At 53.6% G+C, this 26,971-nt stretch overlaps 1 protein-coding gene across 1 annotated transcript in view; it reads right to left on the bottom strand.

Annotated features, from left to right (window-relative positions):
* Nucleotides 1-24,555, bottom strand: part of LOC136005898 (hydrocephalus-inducing protein-like) — a gene marked incomplete at its 5' end in the record, with an annotated part of 54,586 nt that extends 30,031 nt beyond the window's left edge. The window contains 10 exons of the mRNA XM_065663788.1: nt 244-482; nt 3,301-3,453; nt 4,826-4,990; nt 6,868-6,957; nt 16,326-16,516; nt 17,974-18,098; nt 18,951-19,150; nt 19,700-19,834; nt 22,985-23,104; nt 24,466-24,555. Of these exons, the coding sequence (XP_065519860.1) occupies nt 244-482; nt 3,301-3,453; nt 4,826-4,990; nt 6,868-6,957; nt 16,326-16,516; nt 17,974-18,098; nt 18,951-19,150; nt 19,700-19,834; nt 22,985-23,104; nt 24,466-24,555 (1,508 nt within the window). The remainder of the gene's footprint in view (nt 1-243; nt 483-3,300; nt 3,454-4,825; nt 4,991-6,867; nt 6,958-16,325; nt 16,517-17,973; nt 18,099-18,950; nt 19,151-19,699; nt 19,835-22,984; nt 23,105-24,465) is intronic.
* Between the last annotated feature and the right edge of the window lie 2,416 nt (nt 24,556-26,971).

Raw genomic sequence — 26,971 nt, 5'->3', positions numbered from 1 at the left:
AAGTGAGGAGACAAATGGATTATGACTAAAGACAATTCAGCAACAACTTAGCAACTGCTCTCCAGCTCGGTGGCTTTCAGAGTACCTACTGACTTGCAGATGGCCATAAAATGTTTCCAAAGGAAGCCCTGTGGCTTCAGGGAAGCAGAGCCAGGACTGTGAGCACTGAAGAAGCTTGAGGGACTGCAGCAGAACTCCTCCTTGCTGAGCCCATGGGGAAGTGGGAGCTGAGAGATTCCCTACCTGAAGCAGGGCGCCAGGTTGAGCTCCGGGCCAAAGGGTTTGTCAATGACAATCGTGGTGCCAACGCCAACAGCCTGGACGGGGATGACGTAGGCACGACTGTTCTCAATGAACAGCACCACCTCGTCCTTGAATTGCTCCGTGTCATCCAAGTTTGCAGTGACAGCCAGAGACACCTCGGCCTTGGCAGGGATCACTCCCTGACTGGGTCCAACGGTCCAGCACGAGTCTGCACCAGCCTGGAAGACAAACAACACTCATTTAGGACGGAAACCACGGACCTGGCTGCCACCAGCCAAGGCCTGCCCAGGCAACACGTTCACACCGAGCCAGTGGGTGTGAAGATTCCACTGACATTCATGTACAGCTTCTCTGGCTCGTGCTGACACAGGGCAGCTCGCTTGGAAAGGAGCCCTGAGAGCTCCGCTCCAAACATGAATCTGAGAGTCTGCTCCCTGACAAAGCTCATTTATCAAAGCTTGGCAACAAGCCCGCCAGAAAATTGTACCCCAGAAACTATTCCTGAGGAATGAGGATGGGGGTCTCGACGGAGCCAGACCTTCAACTCCCTGGCGTGACCCAGCACAGCCCTGCTGGGCCCGCCCAGGCCAACAGCCCACGCCAACAGCCCAGGCCAGGGGAGGACGATTTGCATCCTCTCCTCATTCTTTCAGTCAGCATCTGCTCTGGCTCCAAGGGGCAGCACCGTGCACTGCTGAACAGGAGACCTGCCAGGGCCACAAGGCTCTGCCGAGACACATTCCCTTGGGTTTCTAGGTCAGCTTCTGCCTGCCCCCAATCCAGCCTGTGTCTCAGAGACAAGAAACCTCTTGGAGCCACGCTACAAAACACCCCCACTTTCAAGACAAATACCCAACCTCTGATAACATCTCTGCTACTTGCTTATCCTTGAGTGCGCCGCAAAATGATGCCGTAGCTGCATGCACTGCATCCACAAAGACAGTGGCTATTTCTGACCCTATAGCAGATTCTTGTACTATTGGGCATCAGAGCTCCTGAGTAACCAGTAAGGGCTGGGATCCACCACTTCAGAAGTTCACCACGATAATCAGAATCTTATCCCAGCACAGACGTCCATCGTGAATGAAAGCTTCCACAATCTGGTTACAATGGACACCAGTGTGCAGCTGACGGATGGAGGGAGGGAAGGAGAGAGGGAGGAAGGGACGGATAGCTGCCCCAAGGGATGACTGAGGAGACACCACAATCAGCTCTCTTGAATCTGTTTACAGATGAGTCACTGAAGTGATCTGGTCACTCTGGCCTTGCACAAGTGACAGAGGAAGCAGAACTCCACGTTACAAATGCAGCTGCACTTGATCAAGCCGTAGCTCTAGCGAGAGCCGTAGCTCTAACAACAGCATTCCCATTCCCATAGCTCTAACAACAGCATTCCCATTCTCAGTCAGGCTGAGTCACTGTCCTCGTAGGGCTGCTCATGAAGGGGAAATAAACCTCGTCCTGCACCAGCTGGCTGCAGAGCCTTGTCCCAGGTGGTTCAGCATTCCCGGTGGGGGGGACCCTCTGTTCTTCATTTCAAAGCTGCTCCTTATCCACACAAACAGCCAGTGGCAGGAAACAGCCCAAAAGCACCCCGAGCCCTGCAGGAGGCGGAGATCAGAGCCTGAGGCTGGCTACATGCTCCCGCCAACAACCGGCCTCCTCCTGCCTCCTCAGCATCAGCATCTCCTCAGCACAAGCACGGGGACCACTGTGGTTTAGCCTCTGCCCCGAGCACCGTCAACGGGATGTTTTACGGGATCAAGGGGCAGAGCTTGTCTCCATTTGTGCTCCCTGTCCACAGCTCACCCCTCCATGATCGCATCTGCCCTCCCTGCCAGGCTGGGGAGGCCAGGGACACCACTCTGCGCATCGCGGCTCTCCAGGCCACGGCTACGGCTTGCCCAGCTGCTGCCAAGCGCAACATTTAAGAACCAAACTGCTCCTGCTTTGCCTTTGGGAAAAGCTCTCAGCTTGCTTCTAGAAGCACAGCTGTCTTGAAGACTTCTAACCCTCTGTAATTCAGTTGCCAATAGGCACAGAGCAACAGGACATGTTTGCTTTCCCCTGACGAGCAGGGTAACAATTGCTTTGCTTACCAGCAAGTAAGAAAGGGCACTGAAGGAGGCAGCTGCTGAGGGCACTGGGGTGCTTGCTCTTTGCAGAGGTCAAAAGCAGATTTTTATGGTGCGGACAAAGCAAGCTGCCTGCGAATCCCCCACTTTGAGGTTCTATTTAACCCCCAAACGCCTGGAAAAGCAGCAGGAGGGAAATTCAGCCCCCTCCTCCTTGCCCAGGGGGCTGAGCCTGTGCTCTCACACCCTGCTGGATGCCTCATGCGCAGACACAACCAAGTCCCCAGCCACAGGCCTGCGTGAAGCGGCTCCAGAACTTCAACAACCCAGCCTGCAGAAGAACAAACCTCCTCTCAAGCCCCTCACAGACGCCCCTCCGGTGGGGAGCACCCCCCAGACCCAGCACACGAGCCCTTCCTGGCTGCATCAGCCCCTGTCAGAAGACCCCACAACCTCCTTCTGCTCCGCAGCCTGTTCCACCCTGCCGCCTCCAGGAATTAAACAGCCTCTTTCTGCAGCCACATGCTCTACAATGTTACAGAGCACACAGGCTCTGCAGGTACACAACCCTTACAAGTCTGCTTCTGGGCAACAACCCAGCTGGTTTGACCCCCGAGGAGGTGTGAAACCCACTTCACCCTAAGCGCCTTGAGGACAGACCTCTCAGTTCCAAAAACAAAGACTCTCACAGCTAAACGCCTTCCACAAAATAAAGGGAGAACTTGCAGAAATGAACTCCTTTCTGCTCAAACATCTCTGCAAACTCTGTTTTACTGACGGGTGCCCCAGCTACAAGTGCCCCCGGAGCCAGGCTCCTCTTGCTGCACTCGGATGGAACATCTGGCTTTCTCTCTCAGACACATCTCAGTGACGTGGAAATGTTGCATAGAAATAAGTGCTCCAGTCACAGGCTGCTATGGGCCACTCACTTGCTCTGGAAAACAGCCCCAGCGACACTTACCATCTTTGCCGAGAAGGATGCGGGGATGACAGACTGATTGGAGAGGTGAAGGGTCCGGGAAGCATCTTGTAGAACTTGGATGCTGCCAAAATTTATCTCACTTGGGTGCACGTGGACAACTGGTCCTTCTCCAGTGCTCAATAAATGGATTTCCTGCTCCAGGAGGCAGGCAGGAAAGAGAAAAAAACAACAGGGAAGGTTTAGAATGACTGGACAGCTCTAAGGGGGCTCGTAGGCTGAGGGAATTCTGACTGTTTGAAGCTGTCAGGGTTGTGAGGCTGAAACAGGAAGGCTGGAGCAAAGGTGGCACCTGGAGTGGTCCCTGCGGATCTGAAAGCCACAAGATCCCATTAGGAGGGGATACAGAACCCCCATCTCCCACGCATGCTTTTCACACCTCCTCCATGCTGTCAGCTCTCCTTCCGCTACCCTGCGCCTACGCCTGCTCCTTGTACTGCTCCATCATGCCATAAACCACCCTCCCTGACTGCTGCGGCTGCACAGCCACACTGCACAGGAACTTCTTCAACCTTCCCAAAGCTTCTCCTGTGAAAACCAGTAGAGGCTGGAAGCAAAGCTCTTCTCAGTAGAGATCATGCAAGTTAGTTGCCTCTCATTTGTGCTTGTGTGCATTCCTGGTATTACTTCTTTATTGCACCAAGACATTCATTATTAATTGCATCATTCGAGCAGTATTTTTTTCTGCTGACAGCCTGAGACCCAAAAGTTTGTTCCTGCAGAAGGGGCACAAACTAGCGGAGGAGGAATGTGGATCCTTTTGCTAAACCCCCTTCTCACATCACTAAAACCAATGAGAATTTATCCAGTCTGGCGGGATTTCCCCAGCTCCAAACACCCCAAGCCTTAACCAGGCTTGTAGTGCCTGAAGAAGGGAGGGCTCTGGGGAGACCTTAAAGCACCTTCCAGTGCCTAAAGGGGCCAACAAGAAACCTTGAGAGGGGCTTTGGATAAGGGCCTGCGGGGACAGAACAGGGAAGGACGGCTCTAAATTGACGGGGGGGGGGTGGTGGTGATCAATATGGGATCCTGGGAAGAAGCTCTTCCCTGTGAGGGGTGGTGAGGCTCTGGCACAGGTTGCCAAGAGGAGCTATGGCTGGCACAGGCTGCCCAGAGGAGCTATGGCTGCCCCATCCGTGGCACTGTTCAAGGCCAGCTTGGATGTGGCTACCAGCTCCCGAAGCTGCACTCAAGCCATAAGGCAGACCTAGAGGAAATGACACCCAGAAACTCCCATTTGTGCAGGCAACACCCAGCCAGGTTTTGACCAGCATTTGCGGGCTGCGAGCAGCAGCCGAGCACGAGCGCAGCGCCTTGAGGATGGATTGACCGGGCACAGGGTCACTCAGTCCCATGTCTTCTCCAGGCATTAGTGTTGCTTATGCCACGAATGCCTTCTTTCCTTGTAGACAACAGCCATAGATCATTTTCCCTGGAAGAACCCCTGTACGCTCTACATCCCACCAAGATGAGAGGCACAAAGGCACACGTCTGCCCCAGCACTCACCAGTGGGGATTCTTTACTCCCAAACACCGCAACACGAGCAACGGTGTCCTGCTTTCCCATCACCTGGACTTCCAGTGTGAACGGGATCTCCACCGAGCTCTGAGGCTGGATAATCCCACGGGGCTCAGGGCTGGAGTACCACACAGCAGCAGCATCCTTGTTCTCCTATAAGGGACAGAACCAAACACGGCTTCAGACTGACCTTTGAGGAAACTTTCAACTCTTTAACATCTACCACAACGCCAACTCACACACGTGTCTAAAAATGCCTAGGAGAAAGCAGAAAGGCACAACTCAAGATGCAAGACATGTATGGGTTCAGCATCCTGAGGGGGGCCAACAGCTGCTGCCTCCACAACCCCCCGTCCCGTGCTGGCAGCCTCCTTGCAGCAGCTTTTCACAACCCTACAAGTTCTCCCGCATTGAAAGCATCCCGAAGACTTGAATATAATCTTCTTCCTGGAGAGTTTAAGCTGCTTCCTGGAGTTGATATTCAGGTAGCTTCCTGTTCCCAGCAAACCTTTAGGGTTGAATACAAACCAGCAACATCTTAACCAAACCCGTTTTTTCCCTAACAAACCCCTAGGTGACATTGGAGGCAGGAGGCGGATGCGATGCCAAACCTGAGGAAGAGCCCAGTAGCAGCCTGGAAGGTTGCTGTCGTTCACAAGGGTCAGCATCTGCTGGTAAGGGACTTTGAGAGAGCATCGTCCAAAGGTCAGAGCCGGGTGGAGCACTCGCAGCGGGGGAATTACACATCTAGGCAGAGAGATGAGCAAAAGGGAATTAGATTCTGACACAGCGTTGCTTACTTGTTTACTTCTCAATGAGCACCAAATGGAGCACGACCCATTTGTCACCGTCAAATAGACATTTGATACGCCTACAGTGAGAAACAGCCTTCAACTTCTTTTTACCCAACAACCTCTTGCAAAAGAGGGGCAGACCCTGAGTCTCAGCATCACAAAAGCTGCTCAGTGCCCAGGCAGAGCACGGTGCCCTGTCCCAGGTCAGCTTTGCCCCTCCTTTGCCCCAGGAGGCTCGCAAGGACCCTCTCAATGGCCCCAGCGAGGTGTGAGCTCTGAGGGAGCTTTCCCACCGAGGAGCAGCGCTCGCCAAGGCTCCAGGAACACCAGACTCCAGTGTCTCAGGGAAAACACCGCTGTGTCCCTGCCTCAAATCCAGCCCTTTACCCCAGCAACGCAGGGTGCAGGCCACCACCTGCCCTGCGCCGTGAGCGATAACCCTCTCCCAGGCCCTGTGGCTGCCTTGCTCCTTTCCCCACGGGTCCGCACGCCAGCTGCTCCCATTTGCACTTGTTCTACACAACTGCAGCCCAGGCACTGACTGCACAACTCTGCCCGGGAGAGGGAACAGCACCGGTGAAATGCATCCCTCTTGCCGTTGAACTGACGCCCACCGCAGCACAACAGGCCTGAATGTGGCTGAAGCAAGAACAACTTTGAGCTTAACTCCGAGAACATCAATGCTCAGCAGAGCCAGACGGAAGCACAAAAACCTGAGCTCACCTTCCACACCAAGGACTACTTTGTCTGTCACAAGATCTCGCCTTTACCTTTCCCTCACCAGTCCTGCCCTAAGCCCCTTGCCCGTCTGCACGGCCCCTCCTTAACTGAGGCAGACAACAGCTTGCAGCAGCTGCTTGCTGTGGCCCAAACCAGTCCTGGATTCTGGCCACAACCCAGCACAAGTCCAACACTTGCAGGAAGGAGGAGAGGCGGCCCTTTGGAAACATTACACCTCAAGCCCCCAGAGCAGGCCGATAAGGAATATAATCACAGTTTCCTGTAGGAGAAGGCCCTGGGCCGTGCCTGTGCCTGAGCACAAGTGCTGCTCATCATGGACTGCTTTCCATGCGCTGCTGTTCTCCTGTCTAGCTGGGCAGAACTAGCTCATTGAGCAATGCTCCTCGTTTGGAGCTGGAGCCAGCCAGCTCTACGCAAGGCAGCACCACCTGCTTCTGGCAGATGCATAGGGAAAGAAGAGGGGCTGCAAGGGAAGCGTTGGTACCTGGCTCTGACGGGCAGTGATAACACCTCTCTGCCAACACCATCCACATCAACCACCAGGGCCAGCTTGTATCTCTTCACGGTGTTGGAGCACAGGGTGACCTGGAAGACAAGAGCATCAAATACTTCATCACTCCCAAAACCCATCGGCCATATGCAGTGCCCTCCACATCTCCTTCCACAGCAAGGAAAGGGAGGATTTAGTAGATATGAGGAAGATGAGGTATCAGGAAGAAGTTTTTCCTTGTGTGGGGGCTGAGGCCCTGGCACCGGTTGCCCAGAGAAGCTGCGGCTGCCCCATCCCTGGCGGTGTTCAAGGCCAGTTTGGATGTGGCTTGGAGCAGCCTCGTCTGGTGGAAGGTGTCCCTGCCCATGGCAGGGGGCTGGAACTGGATGAGCTGCAAGGTCCCTTCCAACCCAAAACAGGCTAGGATTCTGTGATGTTTGCCTTTAATTCTTCTGCTGGTTCATGTGTAGAGCACAGTCTCTGGCAGTAACAGAACTCTTTGGACAATACCTGAATTACTGAATGCGCTTTGCGTTGCCAGGGCAGATGTAGAGCCCAACACTAGTGCCCAACTCTTACTCGCAGGATGCTCAGAGCCAGCAGTGCTAAAGCCCCCTCAATGCCACCGAAGCTCCAGCTCCACCTCTGAAGCACACAGGGCTGCACTCTTCGCGTACCTGGATATCCAAGTGTCCCTTGGCGCAGATGGTCCCTGTGCAGGGCCTGATAGTAAATTCAGCTGGCTTCTTGGCACCTGGGGCTCGCTTTCTCCACGACGGACCAGTGCTGTCTGACACCTGAGCAAAACTGGTCACGCTGGGTGCTCCCGAGCCGTCCCCAGGAATGCGAAGGTTGAAGTTGAAGGGCACCGAGGAAGTGTTAGTGAGGCGGCAGCACAGGGTGCGAGGAAAGCCTGGGAAAAGGACACAACAGGAGTTTATTATCCCGTGACTCCTGGGGTGCACATCCTGCGGTGATAAAACTGCGCTTGGAGTTTGCCTCCTTTCAATGGCAATTACAGCTGATTGAGAAGCTCTGTGGGGAAGTCGTCGTCAATGACGGTCCCTTTTACGCTTGTCACACAGAAATGCCACTCTGACACAAGTGTCTCTAACTGTGAGGAGCTCTCACCTCCCCCAGACCAGCACCAATTCCTTCTCAACCATGACGGTGCATCCAGAACATTTACTCTCAAAAGTCAGTCCAGAAAAGTCCCTGTGAACTCCACAAACACTCCCACAGTTTTCGAGAGATAAAAGCAGTATGTTGTCATCAAAGAGATGATCCAGGAAAGGAAAGGAAAGATGAAATTGGCAGCCACAGCATGATGCAGAGCACTCTGAAGCAGTTTCTCCAGACAGGAACCTCGGTGCATCTCCTGGTTTGGGACAATCGAGACTGAGCCTGTGGCAGCTCACGGCCCACTTCACTGGAGGCAAACCTGATGCTTGCTCAAGAACAAGCAGGACCTGTGTCTCACCCTCCCGAAGGAGTGGGGACAAACGGCCATGCTGCACACCGCCTTTCATTACCCCACAAAGGCTGACATGGCTTCAGCTTTGGTACTTGCTTTCCATAATGGAAGCCACTGACACAATCGCAGCTGATCTGGGGGGTTGAGTTCACATTTAAACTTGAGACCATCTCAGTGAGAAGTCCTTTGCGAGACTGAGGTGGAGAACCAGAATCTGCATCTCAGTGGAGAAGCTCTGGGTGCACAGCCGCCAGCTCTGTCAGCAGAGCTGGGCTTTTGGTGGGGAAGGAGGAGCCCATGTCTGAAGACATGGGCGCCCAATGCGGAGCTACTGCTTGGCCATGTTACCTGGGAGCTGACAACGAGTTGGCCTCACAGCACTAGTTGATTTCTCACGCTAATGGTCAGGTGGGTAAATGGTGCCCTTGCCTCACAACAGCAAAATTCACCCAGGGCACCTACAACTTGCCTTCAACTCCCTTCTCCAGTTGGCCGCGGACAAGAAAGACTTTCACAGTCATTCTGTTGCTGAGGACTGGCAGATTGGGGCTGGACTGACTGTGAGGGACACCAGAGAACACTGACTTTCTACTCCCTCCGTTCTATTTGAACCATTCAATTGGCTCTGTGCCATTCTGTCTGGTTCTGTTTGATCTCATGATGGCAAAATACTGCCTAGCAGCTGGCAGTCCTGGTTTTGACATGCTGAAGGCGGCTATGGAGGAACACAAGTGACAATGCTGTCCTGGACAAGTGCTCCATCTGGGTAAGGCTCAGACCTCCCACCCTGCAGCCCAAGCCCAGGGCACACTCACCAAAGGAGACTTCACCGAAGCGGAGGGACGATACATTGAAATGAAACGCCGGCCCAGTGACACAGCCACTGTGAGGACAAAGGCAGAGGAGACATGGCCTCGGTTAAAGAGAACTGCAAAGCCTTCAGCTTTCCTTACCGTTCCGGTGGGTAAAAGCCAGCCTGAGAACCTCAGGGGGTTTCACATCAAGCCCTCACCCTCATGCTCAGCACAGCATCCAGGTGGACGGGAGGCAGCCAAAGCAAAGCGGTCAGCAGCCCATAGCTGCTTGTGGGGCTTGGGGCACAGTGTCATGCAGGGTATGCCCCCAAGTTGTAGATGGCCTGAGGAAGGACACCAAACAAGTGATGGCTGCGTGCCTCAGTTTCCCCATCTGTAATGTGTTGGACACAGGGGTGTCCCCAGTAAAGCACACTCAATGTAACTACCCTTCCCAGCCACAGCTTTCCTGCTTTGGCATTTCTTAGCTGGAACCGCTCTTCCCATGGAGTACAGGAACACCTTGCTCAGAAGATCTTGATCCATGCAATCGTTATGGGGGCAGGACTTTGAGACACGAAGCCAGGGGAGCCCCAGACATCCCTTGACAAGAGCCGCAACAGCTCAACAGAGCGGACAGTTGAATCTTGGAGGAAAACATCAGCCAACCACCAGGGCACCAGCTGACCCATCCAAGAGCAACACGTCTTAAACCACCCAACACAGAATCGTCAAATCATCTACGCTGGAAAAGACCTTTAAGATCATCAAGCCCAACTGTCACCCCAGCGCTGCCAAGCCCACCACTAATCCGTGTCACTAAGGGCCTCGTCTACACGGTTTGGGAACACTTCCAGGGATGGTGACTCCACCACTGCCCGGGGCAGTCTCTTCTAATGCCTGACCACCCTTTCGGGGAGAAACTGTTCCTAACATCAAGTCTAAATCTGCCCTGCACACACTGAGGCCGTTTCCTCTTGTCCTTTCCCTTGTTACTTGGGAGAAGAGACCAGCCACCTCCTGGCTCCATCCTCCTTTCAAGTAGTTGCAGGCATAACGGAACCTGAACACACCGCATCTCCTCACCTGCCCTTAAATTCAGCAGACTTGAAGGCTCCAAACTCCAGGACTCACCAACATCCACCTGAATCACCACGTGAAGCTGCACAACACCCATTAATTTATTTCATGGTTGATGCCAACCAATGCCAGCTCTGCCTCTCAGCTCAAAATCAAGGACCACAGCAACTGGTGTGTTCAACCCAACCTATTCCATGGCTCCCTCTTGCTGACAATTCCACTTCACTTGCTGCTGCGGTCGCAAGGAGTCAGCATCAAACTGGAGTCAAGGTTAGTGTGGGCTCCTAGTGTGGAGATGCCAGGATGAGAGCCAAGCTCAAGACCTCAGACAAGCCTTTTCTTTCTCTGCTCCATCAGCAAATGAGGTAGGTGGGAGATGACTACCCAGAGAGAGCTACAGATGTGGCCGCCAAGCTCTTAGAACCCTCCTCACCTCACAGTCAGCGTCAGAGGCTCAGGGGATCCCTTCACATTGAACTGGAATTCCTCTGTGAACTGCCCCACGACACTGGCATTGAAGGAGATCCAGATGGCCTGATGATCAAAAGGCAAAAGCATGCCCTCCCGGGGGCCAAAGGTGAAGTAGGAGCCCAGAGCTCTCTCCGGAGGGACCACGCTGAAGGGAGTCTCAGTAACTCCTCTGTTGAGCAGGAACACCTGCAGCAGCAGCGAGAAGGCAACATGGAAATACATGAGGAATCCTCTTTGCTTACAGAAGGCTCACTTCTTTTCTAGTTTAGCAATTAACATCTGTAAAAGGCAGAAGATGCTGAGCGCTGCTGCCAAATACAACAGGACGAGTTCTGCCTCGTGGATTTTTTCCATGCAAAGCAGGGATAACTTCACACAAACAGAGCCACTCTGGGCTTATTCCCCTGACACAGAGCACTCCACTTGACCTGCAGTGCCAAGCGCCTGCTCAGCACCACCAAGTTGATTCAGACCCATCCCACAGCTCCACGAGGCTCGCTGCTGCCCGGGAGCCATCCGGATCCACCCCATGCCCTGCGCCCCGTCCTGCTCACCCTGTAGCTGTGGCTTGAGCCAACAGTCACCTCCCCGATGCTCAGCTGGTCACAGCTGAGTTGGACCTGGGGCCCGACGCCTTCCCCGCTGATGCACAGGGGCAGCCTGGTCTCACAGCCTGTGGAGGGAAATCTCTGTGAGTGCAATTCCCTCTGCTACCCGGCACTTTCCAGGTTGTCTCAGTGCTGCTGCCGGTCCCTGGGCTGGATGGAACCAGCTCTAGATGCTCCAGGACAAGATACGGGACCCATCTCGTCCCTCAGGACATACGCCTTGGGGCTGCTTTCTCATTTCTAACCAACCCCCTGGGCCGGTGTCTCAGAGAACCACAGAATGGTTTGTGTTGGAAAGGACCTTAAGATCATCCAGTTCCAACCCCTTGCCATGGACAGGGACACCTTCCACTAGAGCAGCTTGCTTCAAGTCCCGTCCAGCCTGAACTTGAACATTGCCACGGGTGGAGCAACTTCCTTGGGCAGCCTCTTCCAGTGCCTCACCACTCTCACAGGAAAGAATTTCTTCTGTATATCTAAACTAAATCTCCCCTGTTTAAGCTCGAACCCATCAGCCCTTGTCTTATCTCTCCAGTCCCCGATGAAGGCTCTCTCTCCAGTCATGGGAAACCAGCCTTCTCACTGAGCAGATCACATAAGCCATAAATGTACTGCTAACGTGCACATCCCTTGGTGCAAAGGCAACCGAGACCTCAAGGCTTACAGCTAAACTCCAAGGTGGGTCCTTTCCCTTACATTTGCTAGAGATGACAGAGCACAAGATCTTCAGTCTGAAGGCTGCTCTCAGCCACTGAAGCAGCCTAAGGTGCCTGAATCCTGGCTCAAATTTTGGATGAGCTCTCACTGCCATCCCAGCCTACTCTGCACACAAAGTGAGCAGCACGAGAAGGAGGAGAGAGCCACGCCACAAAGACTCATCTTGGAGGTAACTGGTCTACAGGGGCCTGGTGCTCCTTCACTAAAGCTGTGTTGCAAATGCTGACAAAGCCATGGCGGGAAAGCTTATTCCTTCACTGCTTGGTCACTTCTGGGATCAGGAAGGCAGAGCCAGGCATCCTGAGCCCTGGCCTCCGACAGGAGACCACCGGGAACCACGGGGACAGCGGCGTGTGCCAGCACTGCCCTGTTGAGCCCTCCAGAACTACATGAGGTCCGAGTGGGCTGGAAGAGTGTTTCTACCTCCTCTGTGGGAACAGGAGCAGGAGGAAAGAGCTGTACCTGAGATGTCACAGTAGACTGTCTCTTGGTAGACTCTGGCTTCTTCGGGCTTAAAGATTACATTGATTTCAAGGGAAGAATTGGGCAAGACATCTCCCTCCTGAAACAGAAGTGACAGCAAACCATTTATCTTCAAACATCACATTCTTGTTTCCACTGCAGCCCTGGAAGCCTTTATTTAGAGCATCAGCAAAGAGCAAGGAGCAAGCAACGCTTGTCAACAGGATTTACAGGAGAGCTTGGAAGCAGCAGCTTCCAAAGTCCCTCGCCTTTACTGGCACCCGGAAGGGGCATTTTGTTCCCCTCAGAAGAGACTGAGCTCTTGCTCGCGGATTTAAGTCTGGGCCACGCTACCAGTTTCTGCAACTCTCTGCTGCTCTCGCAGAGGATCCTGGCACTGGTGCTCAGTCCCAGGAAGCCCTGCCACACATTTCAGGAGGCATCCCTGGTTTCTATAGGCTCTCACTTCCTGTAACTGGTTTAAGGATAGGCACCTCTCAGCTTTACACGGGCTGCAGGAGCAACCAAGAAGAGAACAGCAGCCCCTTCCTCGGAAAACAAAATAGAAAAAATAAACTACTTTCACCCACTGTAAAAGAAAGAAGAGGTTGGGATTATTCCAGGGTTTACTCCAAGATGAGAAGGGATGCTGCGCTGCTCAGACAGCAGCCATTCTTCATCTCAAGACCATGCAAATACTCAGAAGGCAGGCTCTGGCTGATTGAAGGCCATGGGGTTTTTGCTGGCATCACCAGGAAAGTGAGCAGTTTTCTCTACCTATCTGCAGTAGAACTCAAAAATCCCGTTTAAACCTGCCAGCCTCGTGTCCAGGCTCACAGACGACACTGGAAGGGAGACTCAGACGTGGTATAAATCCAGGTTTTAGGAAGGGATTGCTGTGCTTGGGCTCAATTTGGCCTCCTTTCCACCCAGGACCATTGCATTCTGCAGGTCAGTATGTGAACTAACAGTGCACCAGTGTCCTTTCTTCACCCCCGCGCGCTACGTGGGAATGTGTCCTTACGGAGAATAACTGATACCTCTGAACACTGTGTGGACACTCATGAAGTGCCCTTAATTCACAGCCCTTGCAGCAGAGCCCAGCCTGGGGTCGGCTCTTGCCGCTGTTCAGAAATGCTTTTTGCAACAAGTGCCCCTAGCCTCACCAGAAACCGGATGTCTCCTCTCTTGGCACATCAAGCAGCTGATGTGGGATCTGCCAAGGGACCTCCTTCAGAGATGAGAAGGAGGAGGAGCAGCAGGAAGGGAGGTTCTCAGCCATCACTTACCATGGGCACAATGGTGAAAATATCACTGCAGAAAGGCATGGAGCCTCCCTGCACCTCTGTCCCCTGGTTCTGGGAGCTGCAGATGGGAAGGGAAGGGTGTTCTCTGAGAGGGGGGACCAGCCCGTGCTCCGCAGGAACATCAACCAGCTTGTCCTCTTCCTGCCTCTGCAGCCTGTGCCATGGGAGAGACGAACCAAGCAGATAATTGAATAAGCAGCAGATTTGCAAAGCCTGTCGTGTCAGTGCACGAGCAGCAAAGCACTCGGCGAGGAAGAGCAGCAGCTCAGCACAGGGCTGACCCTGAGACACAGGCTCCCACATGGATCCCATTATTGCCGTTCTTCCCAGCACAGCAAGGAGTTTTACTCCTCACTGACGAGCTAACAAGAGGTTTCTTAAAGCTGGCAGCCCTCAAGAAAAAGCCTCCTGCATTGGGAGGGGAGAAGCAACTGGCTTTCAGCTGCTCGTTACCAGCATCACACTTTTCCCCTTCCCTTTTGCACCCACAGGGGTGAGGAGACAGTATCTGCACTGCCTTCCACCAGAGGATCCCGGTGCACTTCCAAAGCAAAGCAACGGATTTGGGCATCCCATCACTTCAGTGACACAAATGGCTTTCTGAGCATGAAAACAGAGGTGCCAAGAGACGAAGGGACTCTGCCCAGCATCACCTAGTAAAGAAGTCAGGACCAGCATCTCTGAATGCAAACCCTACGTGGAATCTTGAACCACCTCATCTTTTCCCTCGTTTTGGCCTCCACTGCAGAGCTGTGATGCACTTAACCTCTCCCTTTATTGGCGACTGCAGCAGAAATCATTCTAGTGTTTAAAGATCACAAGCGGGAGATGAAAGGGGAGCCCTGCTGCAGAGCGGTTGCTCCTTGCTGGCACACTGCTGTCCCCCCTTCACGCTCCGGTCCCCTGGCCATGAAGAACCAGCGGGTGACAGCACTGGGGGACCAGGGGAAAGCTCCACGTGCAGCAAATCGAGGCAACGCCGTGTGAACGATCATCACCCAGCTAAATCCAAACGCAAAGAGAAGGGAAACAGGCAAGGACGTTACTTGCTGCACACACACTGAGCCTCGCGCACATGCTGTGCATGAGGAGGGCTTCCACACACTGGCGTGAGCAGCCCTCAACTCAAGCTCCGTCAGCAGGCCAGAATCACATCCCCAAAAGCGCTGCAGGAGGGACACCTTCTAATGGGCCATGTCTTTTGGGGTCACATCCCAACACAGGCTCCTGCACTGCCTCCTCTCAGGAAAAGGCCCTCTCTCCTCTGAGATCTCAAAAGCTTCTCTGACAGCAGGACGGTGGCCTTGGACCATCCCCAAAACTACGAGTAAGGAGGAACCAAGCGTCGTGCTCAGAGTCAAGGACAGAGACTGGCACGACAGCAAGTCTCATACGTAAAAAATCAGGTTGAAGTGAACTCTGGGGAAAGCTGGTGGCTTCTGAGGGGACAGAGGATCACCCAGGGTCCAGTCCGAGACAGGCAGGTGGGGAGAGATGCTAAAGAAATGGTCCAGGGAAGAATCAAGGCAAGCTCACGAGATTTTCTTTTAACTCAGTGCGTTTGCACAGAACTCACACACTGTGTCATTAAAAACAGACAACCGTGGAAAACTAGTTCTGGCCTTTGAGGCATTTCTGACCTAATTACGCTGAACTTGATGTGCTCAAAGCCCTTGAAAAGTGCTGCAGTTCAAGGCAGTTTCCTGATCAGCTCTGGGTTCAGACTAACTCCTGTATATCTGCACCCATCTGAGCCTGAGAAGTCGCACAAGGATTGCCCAAGTCACATAAGCTTTAAAGTGTCATTTCCAGTTCATCCCCCCAGGCTGTGAGTGTTTCTCTGCTGCCTGAAATGGCAATTTCAAAGCTTTGCCAGAGACACCCTTGGAAGAACCTGCCCCATCTCTCACCCCCACGACGACACAGGTTGCTGAAGCCCAAAAGCACTTCCAAGTCCTGGCTGCCCTCCCTTCCCCGCAGAGCCCTCCACATCTGCCCAGCCTATGAGGAAGGGGAGAAACACCTCGTTGGGCCAGAAACCAGGACACTGAAAGGCAATTCCCCAGCCTACGGCAGGACGGCCTCCACCTTCTGGGCCAACCAAGCACTCTACCCTGCCTGTGACTGGAAAAGGAGCCTGCCAGCTTATCAAAGAAGAAACTGCTAGAGTATCACAATAGCTGTGCCACCTGCAGCTCTTCAGGGCTACTGCTCAGTGCAGTCCCAGGTACCGAGTGCTGACACCTTCCTCAGCCTCATGGACCCTCCGTAGTGCACGGATCTCTGAACTCAATAGTTTGCCGCTCCCAAACGTGAGTTTGCCCTCTCAGGCAATCCAGTGATTGCACTCAACCTTCTCTCCCCAAAACATCATCCTCAGCTGTAGCACGGCTGGGACTGCAATGGTAAGGGTTAAGCTCCACGCTGTGCATGGGTTTACGTGCCCTAATCCGTTCAAAAGCCCCAACAGCCCTCTGAGACCGTGTGTTAGTTTTCCCCTGGGGCATCTATCTTTCTGAGACGAATCTCTCAAACAAACCTCAGCTTCTGCCGCTCCTCCTCTTCCTGATCAACAAAACGCTTCCACTGGAAGTGGGCCGTGATGGCACTCTGATTGTGGATGACCAGGGATCTTAGCTTTGACAGCGTGACAGAAGTCTTCTCAACTGTCAAGGAGCTCTTGTCAAGCCTGATGTTGACATTTACAGCTGTTCCACAAAGGCTTTTGTGAACATCTTCACCTGGAACAAAGCAAAAGCAAGTCTTGGCTCATCTCACTTGCTGACGGAAGTACAAGGAACAGAACAATCTGCAGGCAACAGAAGAAAGAGCTGCAGTTTTGAGCTGCATAAGCAGTTCCCCGGATCAGGACACTTAGCATATCCTGACAGCTGCACATGCTACAGCATGAGGATGTCCTGGCACCACCTTAGGCACCTTATTTTGTGGGTCGTTCGTGGAGATGTATCTTTTCAGATGTGCCCGGGTGCCCTTTGGGCTGCCATCCCACTCAGGTCACAGGGAATTCTACATCCAAGTCACTCAGTGATGCTGAGGAGTGCCACCTCAGCCATGCCTTGCCCAGGGTCTCCTGCAGGCAGGAGATGCCCCCAGTGTCGTGTCATCCTCATCTCCTGGTCCTGAAATATTGGGCATAGCTCTGATCTCAGAACCCAAGCGGGAGCATTTGAAATGCAATGGAGAAGGGCAGAAACAACAATGGAAACTACAGAGCAGCTTCTGTGCTGAGCTCTGCACTCAACAGGCTGCTACTGGGCCCTCGGATCCATCTGCCAACTCCTTCTTTGGCTCCTGCTACGGTCACAGCCAGGTGCCTCACCACTGCCCGCACATTCTTCCTTGTCAAACGTGCTGCTGTTACCACTTCACCACCGGAGAAGTGAGTCCCTTCACTAGGGTAAGTGTCCTCTGGAAGGCTGGAGACTTACTTCCAGCACCAGAGCAACACGCACAGCAGCACAGCCATTTCAAAGTGTTTCTCCAAGGTGGTGTTCACGACCTACCTTCAGACATCATTGCACCCTCACATTACTGACTCCAGCCAGCCCTAGCAGCAGCTTGCTCATAAACCTCACCACTAAAGAACTGCTGCTAACAAGGCGGTTTCTACAGAATCATTCCCAGGCTACAGCAAAGCTCAGAGCACCCTAATGGCTACCGCTGCCACAGTTACTGCTCCTCCTGGTCACAAGTCCTCAGCATGGCCCAGCTCTCAGCACAGCACCAACTGTACCCATGCAGCACATCACAAGAAGAGGGTCTCTACCTCAAAGGCCTTCCCAGGAACTGTAACACAACAGATCGGGATGAAAAGCAATGACCCGTCAGGAGAGCTCTAGGGGACAGGTTGCAGGCTCTTCAGAGAGCTCTCTTGCACGTTAAAAGCCATCTCCTTTTCAGTCAGGCTCCCTGCTGTGAGTTCTTCTGCAATGGAGCACCCAGAATATTCGCCATCGCCCCCGGTGCACCGTGCGCAGGAAGATCTGCCTGCCTTGTTACAGGCTGAAATATTCCAGCACAGGAATATCTGGCAGCCAGCAGGGGAGCTTTGCTCGACTCAGCGTGAAGGAACCTTGCAGAAGGGATTCAACAGGACAATGAAGCCACCAGATGATGACAGACAGCGCAGACACCGCTCTGTTTCGAAGGACACACGGAGGGTGCACCACGCGTTTACCTGTGTCATAGTGAACGATCATTGGACTCGTATAAACACCAGTCTTTGGTGGGTGGAATTCCACCGTGACTTCCATCGCTTCTCCAACGCCAAGAGTCCCAATGGAGGGATCCACAGAGAAAGGGCTGCAACACAAAGAGAGAGATCAGGACTGTATGGGAGATCCGGGCCCTCCGTTAAGTTTGCAGTCTAGTTCGCTTCAGCTCACTTGTGCAAGCAAGGAGCAAGCAAACCACAGTCGGTACAAGAAAACCAGAACATCCAGGATCAGAAATGGAGCGGGTGACTCTCCCTGCTGAAAGAGAACCAGACCTCAGAAGATCCCGCGGTATACCACGACCCCAGCCCCCCACACTCTGCACCCAGTTCTCAGTTCTCAGCTCTTCACCTCTGCACACGTGCAATCCAGTTACTCAGAATTCTGCTTTTTTGTGTAGTTCACTTAAAACTTTCCTAATGCTTCCCATTTCTTTATTGCAACTTGGGACTGAAATAGTTCATTGCCGAAGTTCGGGAACTCTTAAAACCCTTGTCAAGGAGCTCTCAACACACGCTCTATTACCCAGTAGAGTAGTTGGCAAGCGCCTTGCAAATAGATGCTAGACTTCACTGGGTATTTACTGTGGTGGTGACTCTCACCAGCTCATTGCTTGCCTGTTTCTTGATGCTGTGTTTGGGATCCGTGACCTGAGCCCCTCGAACTGTCCTCTGCCACACAGCACCTTCTTCAGCAGTCAAGCTGCCTTCCTACCTTGCCTCTTCCAACCCAACAGCATCAGACCTGCAAGATGCTGCGTTGGAGACACCACTGCAGTGTAAAACTTGCTTGCAGAGCTTTCTCAAAACACTGCAAGCAATGGCAAACCCCACGTGTCCTGCCCATCTCCAGCACCTCAGATGCTCTGCCTCCTTTTTCTCACAGTTTACAAGCCCATGACCACGCAACAGCGTTTTGCGCAAGGGATGAGCTCCTTTACCTCAGAGTGGTGATGCTGTAGCAAGCCTCCCGCTTCCCCACGTTGCGCACCAGCAGAGTTTTCTGGGTGCTGAACCTGACTGGACACTCGGAGAAGTTCAGCTGCTCAGGGAAGTCCAGGCTGGCTCGGGCACCTATGGCTCGGATAGGCACAAAGAACTTCTCCCTCTCTGTGATGATGATAAGCTCGTCGAAATAATCCTGCAGGGAGAGAAACAATCTCAGCACAGTGCCTTTAGCACCATGCCCATGGCAGAAGAAGAGCTGCTGGTTTCTGTGACTCTCACAGTAGCATTCGGCAATGGACATGCACTTTTTACCTTCATGGCCTTTCATTACAGATTATTTCACAAGCAGGGGCAGCCAGGGACCATGGGGCAGATCCTCTTTAGTTTCTACAGGCATGCTGCCCGAGGGTAGGCCAGAGTATTGAACTACATTTAAGCAGCAAACAGAAGATGAGGAAAAGGCCATGCACAGGCAGCAGACTCTCAGCCCTGAAGCCAACAGACGTTACGTTAAATATTCCACCACTGAAGGGGAAAACAGCCTGAAACAGGCAAGAGCCTCCAGCCTATGGGAGCACAACCTTCACCCCCAGGAAGGAGTCTCCCCCAGGTCTAGATCCAGTGCAACTCCACTGAACGCAGGCCACTTCTTCAAAACCCACACCACATGCCTGCTTTGGAACCCAGCCCTGCAGGTTCACCTTCCCCTCAAGGCGCCATCTCTCGGGACCTCCACTCTCACCTTGTCCTCATCAGGTCTGAAAAGGATGCGGTAGGTTGAAGACATGCCCGGTGCTACCTTATAGTCCTCATTACTCGGGCTGATCAACTCGAAGTAAGGAGAGTTCCCCAGGATGACGTTCAGCAGACGAGGAACCTGCAGGGAAGACACAAGTAGGATTTTGTCGCTTGTGGAAACATGAGAAGGGACCAGGACAGGCCATGTGACATCCTTCCTTACCACCTTTCCAAAACACTTTTAGCTCTGAAGCTACACGCACGTAACACACGAGGGTGGACTTGAATCCCTTCTGCTGAGCTACACAGCTGCAGCACAGAGACAGTAGGAACAACACGCCCTGCTCTGAAGGCAGCAGGAAGGAGATGCAGTACCTCAAGTCACCTGCGTATTCAACAAGCCCAAAGAACATGCTTGCTTCTGCCTGCACACATCCATGCAGTCATACCTCTGGAGGGGGAATGTATTATCTGAAGGCAAACCAGCGTGCGTTATACGGGGAGGGAAGGAAGTCACTTCTGACACACCAGGGTGGAGCGGGGTGGTCAAGCTGCGGTGCTAGTCATGGCGGTGGACCAGCAAGAGAAGCAGACCACAGACACTCTGGGCTTCCTGAGAATAAAAGCTTACCTCAAGAGCAAAAGGACGAGCGCAGGAAGACAAAAGAACAACCCCAGGAAGAAGCAGATGGCTAAGAGAATTTAAAGGGGGCTGCAAAGCAGCAAGGGAGATCCGTAATACAAGGAAAGGCTGGTGCAGAGATGAGAACACCCAACGTGCCTCTACGATGGATACCACAGGCACGGAGACAGCAAACAGACATTCTCTAGCACACAGGCAGCAACGCCCCAGCACCCAATCTCATCTCAGAAAGCATAACAAGGAGACTTTGAATGGCAGGCAGCTCCACTGATGAACACGACGAGCCTTGGAAAAAATGCAGGCTCATTCTGCACCCCTGACCCAAGCCTGGTGACCCATGGCCAAGGCAGCCCTGGACGCTCTAAACACCCTTTGCTCCCACCAATGCCCTGGGGCAGCAAGCTCCAGGAGCCCATTTCCCACTGCAGCCACACGTTCTGGTCGCCAAGTCCCTTGGCACGTGAGCCCAGGTGGCAAAGATCTTCAGCAAGAGCCACCCAGGATGCCTCTGAGGGTGCTGAGGAGCAGCCTGAAGACAGGAAAGCAATTCGACAGCAAGTAGGCAAGAGCAGTAAGCATAGAGTGCAGCACTTCCGTATCGGAGTGAATACAGAGCACCTATTGGGCTCGATTACACTTTGCCTCTGTTACACATTGCTGCTAGCTGCAGTTTTAGGGGGTAGACAACCTCAGCTACCACGCAGGATACATCAGTAGGATTCCGAGGAATGTGGGAAACTCGTGAGACAGAGCACAATGTTCCTTTTCTCCAGGACATGACCAAAACCCAGCAAAATTAGAACATAATGAACTCTCTTGGGATTAGCATCTCTATCTTTGTGCATTTAAATATGCCAAGGGTTTTCCTTAGAGCTGATCTGCCTTTTACACCAGGGCTCTCCGACGCCTGAGGTTGTACCAGCTTCACAACTGATTCATTTTGGGTAAAATCAACAGTTCACACACTGCCTCCCCTTCACAGGGCATAGAAATCCCAAGCTGCAGCTGTTACCAGTCTATTACGTTTTATTGGGAATGGCACCAACATCAATGCAGGTGTTGTTTTCCACTTGGGAAGCACGAATAGAGCAAATTCACTGTTTGCCTCTTTGCTGGTACTTGGCAAAGGCAAACATTCTGAGGTGCTGCACGGATGAGGGAGCAGCTGAAGCCAAAAGGCACAGTGGGAACGAAGCAGAGCAGTAGGAAAAGAAAAGCTGAGGCCCATTTTAATAAGCAAAGGGCACACCTGCAGCAAAGATTGCCCAAAGTCACTGTGAACCACACCAGTGGTGTCCCTTGGGCATAGGTACCCACATTGCAACTTCCCAGTATGCCCAAGCTACACCAGGAATGACACAGTACTCTCTGGGAGTAACTGAGGGACCATACCTTCATCCTTCCTTGCCAAAGGCTCTTCCATGCTCTACCACGTCCCTGTAAAACCTGTTATCTCAGGAGATACTCTGACTTCTCTTGCTGTTCCTCCCCCTACATTAAGCCCTGACGGTGTCACTCCTTTTGTCCCCTCCTTTGTTTCTCCCAACAGGGAGATTTGAGGAGGGCGTTAATTCACCTGCACACTTCCACCTCCCCCCCGCTCCCCGCTGTGCCCTCCTCTCACACACACGTCTTGCTCTTTCTTACACAACCGGATCCTGAATTACGCCTGTTTCTCACCTTTCTCTGCTTCTAGCACACTTCCTCTTACGTACCAAGAGAATCCCTGTGCGGAAGAAAGCGCTCCGCGACAGGACGTTGAACTCAGCCCCTTTCCTCCCTCCTGTCTTTTCCCACCAGCTTGCTCTTGGCACATGCCTCACTGGAGCAAACGTTTCCCCAGCTGAAATTCAAAAGGTCTCCATTTCCCCCTCTACAGCAGAGCAGAACAAAGTTGCTGCCACTTCTCAACTTCTCCCTGCTCATTTTTCTTAGGAAATCTCAACAGGATCACAATCTTTCCCGTTCAAGTTGGAGACCTTCAGGAGCACATTACCCTGCCTGTGCTGGGATTCTCCAAAGAGAAAGCACAGCCACGCTGGCTTAGAAACACCTGAGCAGAACCGAACTAAGCTTAGCAGGAGCCTCAAGTGGCACCTCAAGTCCTCCCCTTTAACTGCTGCTGCTAAGCCAGCCTGTTTCCCCTGCTCTTCCAAAACACCCAGCCTGGAGTGCTAATGCCAGGAGTTACAACTTACTCCAGCACAAAGTAGAGAAAACTCAAGCCCTGTGCTTTGACACGGAGTTGCACACAGGGGGCTCAACAGGCTGAGAGAGGGAAACATGCCCTGCCAGAAACCAGGATTAACCAAGGAGCCACCGGGACATGGTGCACACTCGCGGTAAAGCATGACAGCAGGCAAGCACTGCCCAGCCCTCGACATTCCCATCAGTCCAGAGCTTTCAAGGGGAAGCATGCTGGCTCAGAAAGCTCCTTTGGCTTAGTTACCACCAGTGCGCGGCCAAAACCAGCGGCAGAATCCCCAGCATGGCAACATTTCCCCCATCTTGCAGAATCACGCTGCTGAGACATTTTATTCTGGATGCGCTGCGCTGCAGCAGGTAACTTGCTCTGCTGCACACCACGTGAATTCCACTGCTCTCCTCCTCCAGCCCAGTGCTCAGCCTCCACAGCCCAGCACTTACCCTGTCGATGTTCCTCAGAGCTAGCGCCGCTATGTAGAACTGGCGGGGAACGTAGTTCTCAAACACCACCTCGGATGGGAACGGCTGGAACAACCTCTGGTCCAGGCCAACTGCTGAGAACTGCAGATGCAAGACAGAGCAGAGAGAGCTTCAGCTGCTGGGAGAAAGATTAACGAATGAAGATCCCACACTGATCTCCAGTAAATACAGTCTCTTGGTGAGTACATCTGCCCAGTTCACACTAGGAGATGGGAGCCCACCCACCTCCGCTCTCAGCTCACAAAACGTTTCTGGACCATGTTGAGCAGCCTCAAGCTAAGAAGCTCTTTTGCAGGCTGTTTCTCCAGGCTGCCTTCTCCAAAAGGCAAAGCAGCGCCCACCTCCAGCAGAGCCCTCTGCTAAGGGGCTCACTCAGCTCCAGACGCTTGCTGGAACAGTCACGAGCACTCAGGGAGCAAGCAAAACCCAGGAGTTTCCAGGAGCCTCCACAGGAAACAATTTGCAGGTGAACTTCCCTCTGAGACAGCGAGACTGAGTCCCACGCATCCCAAATATCTTTTTGGCTTTTTGATGCAGACCCGAGAAACCAGTCGGAAGACACCAGTACCAGGGAGGAAAGGCCAACAAGAAAGAAACAGGGCAGGAGGGAAACAGACAAATGAGGTGAATGCTGGATGGGGATGAAGTTTCAGCTGAAGTCTCAGCATCACGGGGCAACTTGAGCTAGACTGCAATTCGTATCCCCTTTCCCCACGAGCTTTATGTTGATGCTTCACTGTATTCTCTTACTGCTCGTTTCTTGAACACCGCTGCAGAAGCAGCTCTGAAAAATGCACGCAAAGACCAAACGCTGACCCAGCAGAGGCAGTACTTGGAGATAATTCCTCCCTGCTTGCTCTCCCCTCTCCCAGCTGCACTGCTGTCACTCGAAAGACACAGGCAGCTCTCCCGCTTCTCCACAAAAGCCACGCTCAGGCCGAGCCCAGTAGCTGTAGCACTGCCAGTTATTTGGGCGCCCGTCTTACGTGTTCCCACCTCCTGTGCTGCCTGGGGCAACCCATAACCGATGTGCTACATCAGGTCTCTTGCTGGCAGCTTTCTGCTCAACAGCCTACCTCAGTCATCCACCCACCTGGACTGTGTGTTAGACTGAGCAGTCCTGCAAGAAAAGCAGCTTTGAACATCCATCTAAGAGAACACTGATCCAGGCAAAGCGCATCCACTCTTCTCTGCCCAGCAAAACCCACCCACTGCAGCAGAGGTTCCACTGCCTTTGTGCAGACCAGGACTTCAATGGCTCATTGGAGAAATGTGTTTTTTGCCTTTCCCCCAGCAGAAAGAACTCCACCGCCACCAGTTGGAAATGACAACAGGACCTCATCACCAAGCTGCTTGGGTAAGCTGGAGGCAAGGCTGCCACAAGCACGTGCCCTCTTCAAATGTCACATCAAACGGCAAGGAGAAGAGCAGGGAAAGGCTACCTTTTGATGGGAGACTTCACCCATGTCCCGAAGCTGGGTAGCCCGGGGCCGCCTCATCTCCCGAGGGCTGGCCAGCCTCTGCCTGGTGGTGAGAGACTCTTCTGCCTCTCTGACCAGCTTCGGATTACGAGATGCTATCACTCTGCTCTGGAATCCATCCGCCCTTCTGGAGGACCTCATGGGCCGGGGGGTCTTGCCACTGGCCATGTCGCAGAGGTCGCCTGGAAAGAAGCAACAGTTGGACAATCCACAACCCCAGAACCTTAAAACCCTGGACCCATGGAACCCTGGAACCCCGCAACCTCAGGGAAGGGCTCTTAAAGCTCACCCAGTTCCAACCCCCTGCCACGGGCAGGGACACCTTCCACTAGGGCAGGTTGCTCCAAGCCCCGTCCAACCTGGCCTTGAACACTGCCAGAGATGGGGCAGCCACAGCTTCTCTGGGCAACCTGTGCCAGGGCCTTGCCATTCCTGGCACACCCAAAGGACACAGCTGTGTCTCCAGCCTCTGGCATCCTTCCTAAGCGGAGAACACAGGGCCTCCCCACCCTCGTTCATGATTAGACCATATTTAGGCTCCATTCATAGACGTAAAACCCCACAACAAACAGACCCTGAGCCAAAACAGCCTTTTGCTCTGGGGGCAGTCCCACGAGCCACACAGACGCACCAGGCGCTACTGGCACTTCTCACCCTCTCTGCAAGGAGCCTGATGATGTTTCTAACTAAGTCAGCACAGAGTTCAAGACTCTGATTAAGAACCATAGTTTCTCAAGGCTACTTTGCCTGGCTCACGTTACAAAGATTATCTGGCAAAAACGGCTCCTTCCAGGCAGGAAATCACCCCACTGCCCAAGAGCATTTCTCCATGCAGAAGGACGCCCTAATTTTCACTTGTTAACACCCAAACTCCAGGCTCCCTCCAGGCACTCCAGGCTGCCACAGCAGGAAAAAAGCAGGAAACCATCGAAGGCACATGAGCAATTAGCTCAGAGCTACGTAAAATCCAGGATGATATTCCCTCCTGCTTCCCTGTGCTCCACATCACCTCTGCTGTGTGCACTTGCTGTACACAGCAAGACAGCATCTAGGCAAAGATGGCCATTCCCTGCCCCTCGACTGCTCCCCACACCCTGCAAGCAAGGCAATCACTTCATTCCTTTACTGCCAAGGCAGCGACAGCACGGCACGTGTTTGTGGTGCCGGGCCCTCCACGGCTTCAGGAAACAAGGCTACCGTTTCCTTTTGTCCTTGCAAGAAACTCCAGAGCTCTGCACTGCCCTACGGACAGGAGGACCTGCTGCAGCAAGAGCTGGGATTTAGAGCTGGAAATAACTCCTTTTCAAGGGAGAAACCTAATGGGGATGATCCAGCATTAAGCTGGGTTTCAGTGGTTTCTTACCGGGTCTTAAGAATAACTGCCTTATTCGTTCCAATTCTCCCAGCTGTGATTTCACTTCACTTGAAACGAACCCTGTCGTCGCCCCCACAACGCTTATTTCCAGAGGGCTTCCAACCTCCAGAGCCCAGCCAGCCCAGCAGCTTCCCCCCGCGCCCTGGAGCAAGGCTCTTCCACAGCCCCAGAGCCTGCAGGGACCAGCCTCCCAGAGGAGCAGGAAAGGAGCACAACGGAGCAATCGGGCACATCTCCCTGCAGGGGCAGGACAAACCAGCCACCAGGACACAGCACCCCTCCAGCCCACCACCCCACGGCTCCCTGCTCCCCACCTCAGACAGCCAAGGCTCCCTTTGCTGCAGGACCTACAGCCTAGCTCCAAGTCTCTACCCTCACTGCAAGTTGCACGGCAATTTCAGAGCCCGTTCAAGCCCTTCTACCTGCCCAGCCCTGCTCTTAGCCCAGGGATGTTTAAATCCTGCCGGCTATCACACAACTGCCCCATCCCTGCTGCCAGCGGAGCTGCCTCCTCCCTGCCCAGGGCCAGACGCTACCTGAGCACGGGTGATTCACGCTTCTCCTGGAGGATTCCTCCGTGCGGGGCCCAGCCTTGGCTCCTGAATGCCCTCGCGCTGCTCGGCAGCTGTGGGCAGCTGCAGGGACAGGAGCCGCCCAGGGACGCCTCGGTGTGGCTCTTGCCCACCAGCACAGCAGCTAACTGCTGCTGGGCTGCCAACAGCCAGGGGAACCTGGGCAGCAAAGGACAGGGCTGGCACCTGGGCTGCCCAGCCCCTCTCCTCAACGCTCTGGCTTTGCCAGCTAGGGCAGGGTTTCACCAGCGCCTCGAGGAAGCAGAGCTCAGAGCCTGACAGTAGCTCAAGCCTGCTCCTGCCTCAGCGGCTCAGCAACTCCTGCTCTCACTGGGCCACGGCTGCTGCTCGCATTTAACAGCAGCAGCTCCCCTGTACGTCACAATAGGCGAGGGCCACACGTGGCTTCCACGGCCACCGCAGGGCCTTGCTAAAGCTACAGCCTTGCGGATCCCTGCAGCCCCCCGACGCCTTCAATGTCTCCCCCGCAGTGAAGCCCTGCAGCAGGGCTAAAGTGCAC

This window comes from Lathamus discolor, chromosome Z (assembly GCF_037157495.1).
Source record: "Lathamus discolor isolate bLatDis1 chromosome Z, bLatDis1.hap1, whole genome shotgun sequence".
In the NCBI taxonomy this organism is placed as follows: Eukaryota; Metazoa; Chordata; class Aves; order Psittaciformes; family Psittacidae; genus Lathamus; species Lathamus discolor.
The sequence above is the reverse complement of the archived record's forward strand: the minus strand, read 5'-3'. Positions and strand labels throughout refer to the sequence as shown.